The sequence below is a fragment of the Odontesthes bonariensis genome, chromosome 3, assembly GCF_027942865.1.
Source record: "Odontesthes bonariensis isolate fOdoBon6 chromosome 3, fOdoBon6.hap1, whole genome shotgun sequence".
Classification (NCBI taxonomy): Eukaryota; Metazoa; Chordata; class Actinopteri; order Atheriniformes; family Atherinopsidae; genus Odontesthes; species Odontesthes bonariensis.
In genome coordinates, this window is record NC_134508.1 from 3,018,594 (window position 1) to 3,028,882 (window position 10,289).

General features: G+C 44.3%; 1 protein-coding gene across 5 annotated transcripts in view; it reads left to right on the plus strand.

Moving 5' to 3' along the window:
- The window catches only part of rnf123 (ring finger protein 123), a 149,821-nt gene extending 145,331 nt beyond the window's left edge, over positions 1-4,490 (plus strand). For all 5 annotated transcript variants that reach the window (XM_075460104.1, XM_075460108.1, XM_075460105.1 and 2 more), the window contains exon 40: positions 1,993-4,490. In XM_075460104.1, the coding sequence (XP_075316219.1) occupies positions 1,993-2,092 (100 nt within the window). In that variant the 3' untranslated portion in view covers positions 2,093-4,490. The remainder of the gene's footprint in view (positions 1-1,992) is intronic.
- Positions 4,491-10,289: the final 5,799 nt, after the last annotated feature.

Here is a 10,289-nt window from a genome sequence, read left to right on the forward strand (position 1 = left end):
AAACACACTCAGAACCAAACACACTCAGAACCAAACACACTCAAAACCAAACACACTAAGAACCAAACACACTCAAAACCAAACACACTCAGAACCAAACACACTCAGAACCAAACACACTCAAAACCAAACACACTAAGAACCAAACACACTCAAAACTAAACACACTCAAAACCAAACACACTCAGAACCAAACACACTAAGAACCAAACACACTCAGAACCAAACACACTCAGAACCAAACACACTCAGAACCAAACACACTCAAAACTAAACACACTCAAAACTAAACACACTAAGAACCAAACACACTCAAAACCAAACACACTAAGAACCAAACACACTCAGAACCAAACACACTCAGAACCAAACACACTCAAAACTAAACACACTAAGAACCAAACACACTCAAAACTAAACACACTCAGAACCAAACACACTCAGAACCAAACACACTCAGAACCAAACACACTCAGAACCAAACACACTCAGAACTAAACACACTCAGAACCAAACACACTCAAAACCAAACACACTCAGAACTAAACACACTCAGAACCAAACACACTCAAAACCAAACACACTCAAAACTAAACACACTCAAAACTAAACACACTCAAAACTAAACACACTCAAAACTAAACACACTCAAAACTAAACACACTAAGAACCAAACACACTCAAAACTAAACACACTCAGAACCAAACACACTCAGAACCAAACACACTCAGAACCAAACACACTCAGAACTAAACACACTCAGAACCAAACACACTCAAAACCAAACACACTCAAAACTAAACACACTCAAAACTAAACACACTCAAAACCAAACACACTCAAAACTAAACACACTCAGAACTAAACACACTCAAAACCAAACACACTCAAAACCAAACACACTCAGAACCAAACACACTCAGAACCAAACACACTCAGAACTAAACACACTCAAAACTAAACACACTCAAAACCAAACACACTCAAAACCAAACACACTCAGAACCAAACACACTCAAAACTAAACACACTCAAAACCAAACACACTAAGAACCAAACGCACTCAGAACCAAACGCACTCAGAACCAAACGCACTCAGAACCAGACGCACTCAGAACCAGACACACTCAGAACCAAACACACTCAAAACTAAACACACTCAAAACCAAACACACTAAGAACCAAACGCACTCAGAACCAGACGCACTCAGAACCAAACGCACTCAGAACCAAACGCACTCAGAACCAGACGCACTCAGAACCAGACGCACTCAGAACCAAACGCACTCAGAACCAAACACACTCAGAACCAAACACACTCAGAACCAAACACACTCAGAACCAAACGCACTCAGAACCAAACGCACTCAGAACCAGACGCACTCAGAACCAAACACACACAGAACCAAACACACTCAGAACCAAACACACTCAGAACCAAACACACTCAATACCACGAGTGGCCACTGGGGGAAAAAAAAAAAAAAAAGCTTTTTGTTGCAATACCACGAGTGGCCACTGGGAAACATCGGCTGAGAGGCGACGCCGTATCCACTTATAATGCATTCATGGTTTGTTCAGACAGAAATCAGCTGACTCAGCAAGAAACAAGAAGAAGAAGAAGAATCAACACGTCAGCGTTTACTTAAAATGATCAAAAGTCGTGTTGATGATTATTTAACGGGTCAGGACTCAAAAAACGACAGTTTGTGGGACTTTAATTCGAAGTTTACATGCACACACTTACGTGTCTTAGCATCGTTGTGAGGACCTCAGTCTCAGAGTCCTTTTTGAGGACCATCCCTTCCACTATGGGTAGAACAGTGCAAAAATAAATCTAACACAAGGTGGGAGTGGGGAGTCAGAATGTGACTTTAATTTCAGAAAATACAAAGTTAAACAAATATTTTAATTCTACAGTTCTGAGGACCACACACACACATGCACACACTTCCTGTCGGCCTGTTTCTGACTCTCCGTCTTCTCCTCAGAGCCTGTATCAACCAGCACCTGATGAACAACAAGGACTGTTTCTTCTGCAAAGCCACCATCACCGGGGTCGAAGACTACAGCAAGCCCACCTCCTCCTAACACACACACCTGAGACACACCTGACACACACACACACCTGAGAGACACACACACACCTGACACACACACACACAGGTTAGGTAGAAGAACCAATAAAAAGAAGCTCAGCGAACCCAAAGATTATCACACTTCTGTGCTCAGAGACGGATGAGTGTGTTTGTTTTTTATTTTTAGAATATGCAGGACTTCCTGAAACTTTCAGACCCGGTTACACACACACCTGACACACACACACACACACACAACGTGCACGTTCTGACCAGGTACGTGTGTGCTGGCTGTAGACGACGTGCACGTTTAACCTGGACAGTTTGTGTGTTCAGAGCTGAAGACGTTTACACCTTCAGCCGGTCATGTGACAGGCGGTCATGTGACAGGCGGTCATGAGACAGGCGGTCGTGTGACAGGCGGTCATGTGACAGAGGCAGGCGGTCATGTGACAGAGGCAGCCGGTCATGTGACAGGCGGTCATGTGACAGAGGCAGGCGGTCATGTGACAGGCGGTCATATGACAGAGGCAGGCGGTCATGTGACAGGCGGTCGTGTGACAGGCGGTCATGTGACAGGCGGTCGTGTGACAGCCGGTCATGTGACAGGCGGTCGTGTGACAGGCGGTCGTGTGACAGGCGGTCATGTGACAGGCGGTCGTGTGACAGGCGGTCATGTGACAGGCGGTCGTGTGACAGGCGGTCATGTGACAGAGGCAGGCGGTCATGTGACAGAGGCAGGCGGTCATGTGACAGGCGGTCGTGTGACAGCCGGTCATGTGACAGGCGGTCGTGTGACAGGCGGTCGTGTGACAGGCGGTCATGTGACAGGCGGTCGTGTGACAGGCGGTCGTGTGACAGGCGGTCGTGTGACAGGCGGTCGTGTGACAGAGGCAGGCGGTCATGTGACAGGCGGTCATGTGACAGGCGGTCATGTGACAGGCGGTCATGTGACAGGCGGTCGTGTGACAGCCGGTCATGTGACAGGCGGTCGTGTGACAGGCGGTCGTGTGACAGGTCGGCCTCAGTGGGAGAAGCTCAGACTCAGGACTTGGGTCATTTCTCACCTTTCAGAGCTTCTGGTCATTGTTATGCAGCAGCACAAACGGGGGCTGTTTGACAGTTTAAACCGATAGAAGGGGCTGCTGTTCAGTCGACTGTAGAAACCGATTCAGAAAGAAGTCGAGATTCTTCTCCAACTTTCCCAACGTTTCGGTCTGATGGAGGAAGACTTGGCCGGTCGGTCGGTGAAACCTCCTGGAGGGGAGGAGCTGGAAGGTGATGCCTGAGACCGGCTCCTCTGCTCAGAGATCCAGTTTAACGAAGCTGCCTCCTCTCTGTGGGCTTTACTGTCCTCAGGGCGTCCCTTCTCCTTCAGATGGAGGGGGAACCGTTGGGAAAACAAACGTTCGGCGAGTAGAAGCGGCACGCAGGTGAACTTAATTTTGGCACAAATGGGGGCTCGTACCCGGACAGGAAGTAGCAGCTTCAGGCCGTTTCAGTTTGTTTTGCAGCTGTAGCTTCAACTCAGGTTAGAAAAAAAGCTTCTGTCACAGCAACACTTTCATTGTTTGGACAAACAGACACAAACACACACCTGTAACACACACACACCTGTAACACACACACACACCTGTAACACACACCTGTGTGACATCAGACATCAGGCTTGTCTCTTTAAAGGAGCAGTTCAGAGTTTTCAGAGTGTTTGCTGGCGTTCGACACCAAACACGCTGACACGACAAACGGGAACAAAGTAAAATCCAAAGATCCATTTTCTGCTTCCTCTGCTTCCTCCAACATGTAACTGTGACCTGTTATCAGCAGAATTTGGACTAACACAGCAGTTTGTGTTTTAAGAAGAGGAGCCGGATGATTTGAACATGTAGAAACCTCTTTTAGTTCTCATTTCTGAGGTTTAACTCTGAGTTCTGTGTGAGACGACGTTCGTTTTTTTATCAGAAAAACAGGAAACGTTGTGTTTTTGTGTCATTTTTCTTCATTTTTAACAGTTTTCTGTGTGTTTGCTGCTTTGTTTCTGAAGTGGATGTGAGGACTTTTTAACCATCGTCCTGCCCGTGTCGACCTGCAGAACCGTGCGATGGTTCAGCTCTGATTCATGTGTTTGGGTTCAGAGTTCATCTCACTGCAGAATGTATCCGACTCCTTGGATTATTTAATAGCTGGAGATTGTTTGACTTTTTGTGTCTGAAGCTGAGGTGATGTTCAGGTGATGTTCAGGTGTGTGTGTTTCAGTAATATCAGAGTGACTGTTTGATTTGCTGGTTCTGTTTTTCTCTGACCGGGTTCTGATCGGGGTTTATGGGCTTATTGCTTTCTGTTTTCTGTGTGAGAGTGAAACATATTGATGATGTAACCACATTAAATTATTTATCCTGAGACAAAACTCATCTCTGTTTGGACTCTTTCCTCCTTATTTATGCGTTTCCTCGTTAAAAATGTTGAAATGTCTGCATTATTTCCTCTGGTTCTGAGTGAAATGACATAATATTGTTAGGGCTGGGCAACGATTAAAATGTTTAATCTAATTAATCACATGATTTCCCTGATTAATCACGATTAATCGCATTGGTACGCAGAATCCAAAAATGAATCCAAAAGTAGCGCATAGCTTTTAGCATTTAGCTTTATTTTAAATGTGCTGCCATATGAATGAAAGTGCCATAACATTTGTTGTGCAAACACACTTTTAACATCAGCATCTTTCTGTAGTTTTTATGTAGAAGCCTCGCTCCACTGTCTGTTTCCTTGAATGACTTGCTGCTATCAGTTGTGTGTTTTGCCTTTAAGTGATATTTTAGACTGGAACTACTACGCTGAGAAGACAATTCAACTTGGCAGAGTTTACAGATGACTTTGGTTCTGTCGACTCCGCCGTCTGGAAGAACTTTAACATGAAAATGGCCGAGTAAAAGTTCCGTACCCTTCTCCATGTTTGGTGGATCCGCCGATTACTTTCTTTTCCTGTTCCACAGCAGACAGCAACAGACTTTTACAAAATAAAAGCCTGTGAGCAACAGACTTTTACAATAATAAAATAAATAATAAAACAGGGCTGGTCCGTGGCGTAGTGGGTTAAGCAGGCGCCCCATGTACGGAGGCTATAGTCCTCGCTGCAGCTGGCCCTGTGCTGCATGTTGTTCCCCCTCTCTCTGCCTCCTGCTTCCTGTCTGAACTTTCCATTAAAGGCACAAAAGCCCTCAAATTTCTTTTTAATTTAAAAAAAAATTAAATAAAATATTTATCAGCGTTAAATAACGCTAATTAATAATTAAATTAACGCGATAATAACGAGTTAACTCATTCCTAGTAATATCAGTTGAGAAATTAAACAGGGAAAAAGAGAGTAAAGTGGGGAAAGGTGTGACAGATGAGGCCCCAGCATGATGTTGAACATGATGTTCAGAGCGGCTGCAGCGAGCGAAACGAGGAGAATCTGTGAATGTAGACGGTGGGACGGCAGCAGGAAGCAGCACGACGAGAAGGAAAGGATCCGAACACCGTTCACGTTCATGTGTGTTTGTTACCTGTCGGTCCAACCAGCAACCCAACACCGGGCCGGGAGCTTGGTTTATGGATTCAGACAGAAATATCTGCAGAGAAGAAGAAGAGGAGGAGGAGGAGGGTGGCTGCACAAGGACACTGGTGGCACAGAGTGTATTTATAGTGGAACAGGAGCCTTCTTTCTCCCTGATCGATGAAGAAGCAGCACACGACCCGACCATAAATGGAAGCTCACTCTGTGAGAGATAAATGGGTCAATGACACAAACTGGGAAAAGTTTCAGTTACCCTCAACAGCCTGAACAAACAGTTTATCCTGGAAAGGTTTCCTTTCAGAGAGCGCTCACGTTCACGGGCTTCGGTTTGGACGTTTAGGTTTGATTCATGGATCCGACAGACAGCGGAGCGTCGGCCGTGAAGCAGGAGGAGGTTCAGGAGGTTCAGGGGAAGAAAACGGAGAGACTTTAATGAGGAGCATCTCAATTTTAGTTTTTTTTAATTAAAAAAAATAAAATTTTTGATTTTTAATTTTTTTTAATTTATTTAGTCATTTATTATTATCATTATTATTATTATTATTAGTTAGTAGTAGTATTTTTATTAGAATTGGTATTATTATTGTTGTTAATATACAATCATTGTAAATATTAATAATTTTTTTAGCTACTTGACTAATTTGAATTTCCCCCATTGGGGAATAAAGTATTTTTCTATTCTATTCAAACATCCACACAACACGAATCCTGAGTTAAGTGGAAAATCCAACAGAAATACAGAGAATATTGAAATAAAACAGCAGCAAACAATAAACATTTAAACCACGCTGTGTCGATAAGACTTTACTTATATCATCAGCCCTCCACCACCGTGCTTGGAGTGGTGTTTGTGCTGATATGCTGTGTTTTATGAGCAAACATCTCCACTCTGGTCTGGTCTGTCCAAAGGACGTTGGGCCTCATGCAAGAACATTTTCCTATTTTTATTCTAAATTTCTCTTATTTTTTTCGTACGAAGGTCTCGTACGAACACGCCACGTCAGATTCAACAAACGCTCTTAACTTCGGAAAAAGTGTGTAATGGCCCTGTCACACTGTTGCATATGAGAGAAGCGTATGAGTTGCGTATGAAAATTAATAATATAATTTTCATACCCACGAAAAGTCCTTGAAAATAAAGAATTGTGCATATACTTACCGTATTGAACCTATGAGTAGCTTATGGTCAGCGTATTGACAGCGTATGGCCGGCGTATGTCAGCGTATGAACAACGTATAACCAGCGTACTCTGCGTATGACTAGCGTATGAGTAGCATATGAACTGCGCATGCCCAGCGTACGTTTCAACGCGCCTATATCAGCAGCCTTTCCACATTGCTCCATTATTGCAGTAGACGACGCGCTATCAACATCTCTCGAGACATTCATCTCGATCATGCCTCCCAAGAAGCAATCGTAGTGTGCCCGGGCCCTGGGCCGAGGAAAAGGCAAAAAAACACAAGAATCATTCTCACCCAAACCTGCTGAAATGTCTGATGCACCTCCGCCCGTCTGGCGGAGATGGAGGCTGCAGACGGGCGGAGGCTATAAATAAGCTAGCTGTACGGTACACCTTCATGCCAACATATGGCAATTTATGTCCAGCGTTCTCGACCTATCAGTAACGTACCTATATCGTACCTCTAGCGTATTCAGCGTATGCCAAGATTATGCTTAGCGTATTAACCATACGCACAAAAGTTTTGAGCATGTTCAAAAATTTATTTCTGCCTCAGCGTATGCCAGCGTATGCCAACGTATGCCAACGTGCTTGAAACGTATACAACCTATGCCTAACGTTCCCCTGGCGTATGTCAGCGTATACCAGCGTATGAGGGATAATTTTCATACGCTGGCATACGCTAGTGCCATAAGCAACAGTGTGACAGGGCCATAACCGACCTGCGTAAATGATGAATCCCACCCGTGCGTATTTAAGTGCACGAGGATAGTAAATTTGCATACTCCACGCCCAACATAATACCATATAAGGCTGTGCTTCCTCTCTCCTGTGCCAGGAAGTGTTGAGTCATGAGAATGGCATCAAGGCGCAGAAAGAACAACTTTACGGGCTCTGAGATTGACGTTCTGCTTTCAGAGATCCAGAAAGGAAAATCTGTCATTTTTAGCAGCGTCAGCAGTGGAATTACGGGACCTGCTAAAGCCAAGAAATCGGAAGTTATTACGAGTGCTGTTAATTCCGTGTCACCTGTAGTTCGTAATGTCACCGAAATAAAAAATACGTGTGGTGGAATTGGGTTTGATCGGCGTGTTTCTCTCTGAAGTTGTGGCTCTAGCAAGCTGCATATTTGCAGCAGCACAGTACTTGGCAGGATATCTACACGGTCTCGGAACACACGCTCTCTTCCAAAAGCCTGACGCGCTAAAACATCCAAAAGTAGAAAGTCAGCCGCTGGTTACGCTTTCCATTGACCTTGTTATATACACAGTCAGATTAACCTTCAATTAGTGCATGATTTAAGTCAAACAGAATAATGTCAGCATCATTATGGGGTATAATGTATATATTTATTTATGTTTGCTTCAGAGAAATTAAATTTTCAATCCATTAGTCAAGCAAACTTGATCGGAATAACAGCGGACTATTTTAGGAAACTCGTACGACAGGTCCGGATCACTCATGAATTCTGTTCGTACCTGAAAGAAAACTTAAAATACGAAAAGATTGGTGAATGCGCAAATTCTTAAATCCCTCGTACGCACGACTTAAGAACAAATCTGTGCGTACGGACGGTTCTTGCATGAGGCCCATTGTTCCCGAAGTCTTCCAAACAAGCCATACTTGTTCTGTCTGTTTCTGCTGTCATGACCTTTAACCTTTAACATGCTGACTGAGGCCTGCAGAGTCTGAGATGTAGAGAACTAAAAGAGGGTGGACTTTTATTTTTTACCATGACTGTAAGATTTAATCACTGAACATGACAGATAGAATTATGAGAGCAGTTAAAGTGAGATAATGTGTTTATTTTCCCAAAGAAATTATGTGAAATTGTCTCAGTGCCTGTCAGGAAATACAGGAGCCTTTGTGGTGAACCTCTGCCTCCATCTGCTGTCCTAAATGCTCAAACACAGCCTGGTAATGCTGTGAAACCTCTGAACCAATCAGACTCCACCAGCTGAATTCTCTTTATCGTTCTCTTTGTTTCTGACCAGGATCTGTCCTCTGACTCAAATATAAAACAGGTTTCCAGGACGGCCTTCTTTCACCTTCGTAATGTTGTTAAAATCAGGAACATCCTGTCTCAGAGTGATGCCTTCAGTTATCAGGCCCCTCTCTGTGGAACCAGCTGCCAGTTTGGGAGGCAGAGCCTTCAGTTATCAGGCCCCTCTCTGTGGAACCAGCTGCCAGTTTGGGAGGCAGAGCCTTCAGTTATCAGGCCCCTCTCTGTGGAACCAGCTGCCAGTTTAGGAGGCAGAGCCTTCAATTATCAGGCCCCTCTCTGTGGAACCAGCTGCCAGTTTGGGAGGCAGAGCCTTCAGTTATCAGGCCCCTCTCTGTGGAACCAGCTGCCAGTTTGGGAGGCAGAGCCTTCAGTTATCAGGCCCCTCTCTGAGGAACCAGCTGCCAGTTTGGGAGGCAGAGCCTTCAGTTATCAGGCCCCTCTCTACCTTTAAGATCAGGCTTAAAACTTTCCTTTCTGATAAAGCTTATAGTTAGGGATGCTGCTATAGGCCCAGCCTGCCGGGGGAGCTCCCATCATGCACCTCTCCATGTACATGTGACATCATTGTTGTCATTAACTTGTGTTTCTCTCTCTCAGCAGGCATCCCTGGCCTGGTGTTATGCTGCTTGTTGTCCCCTCTTTCCTGTCCTCTCAGCCCCAGCTGGTCCAGGCAGATGGTCCCTGGTTCTGGTTCTGATGGAGGTTTCTTCCTGTTCAAAGGGAGTTTTTTCCCTCCACAGTCGCCTCGTGCAGCTCAGGACGGGGGATTGGATCAAAGAGAAGTTTCAGTGCACTCTGTTGGTTTCCATTGATTTATATTAATTGGATTTGACTGTATTGCAATGAATTGGATTCTAGTTGGCTTGAATGGGACTGAATCTTTGAAGTGTCCTGAGATGACATTTGTTGTAATTTGGCGCTTTGTAAATAAAACTTCACCCTCAGAACTGATGTCTGCAAAACAAATGGACCACAGACATATCATACACACCAAAACATTTCACAAGCGCAACAGTTAGTTTTAAAAAATATAAGTACAATGATAAAGAAAGACACTCCTGAAAATCTTCTTTAATCCAGAGGGTGGCAGTAATGCCACAGCAGAGAGGAAGAGCAGCCTCAGACTGGGCATGTTCAACACTTTTCCCGCCTTTTGTCATTTGGTTGTCAGTTAGAGCGCTAACTGACAACCAGAACAAACCAGTCTTTAACGTTAGAGCTCTGGTTTCCGTACCTTTGAGCTGGAAGGGGTAAGAAGCCCGGCTCATTTTCGCCAGCTAGCTAAATTGCTATCTTTGGCATCCATGATTGTATTTTGTGTTTGTGATTTAAGAAATTTAATACAGTAGACTCAAGCAGGCTTCAAATGTTAGCAAGGGAAGAGCTAACTTATCAGCCACCTTCAGCTCTAAACACATTTTAACCAAATTTTGGTAGTTTGGGGCTTAGTTTAATTCCAGAATCC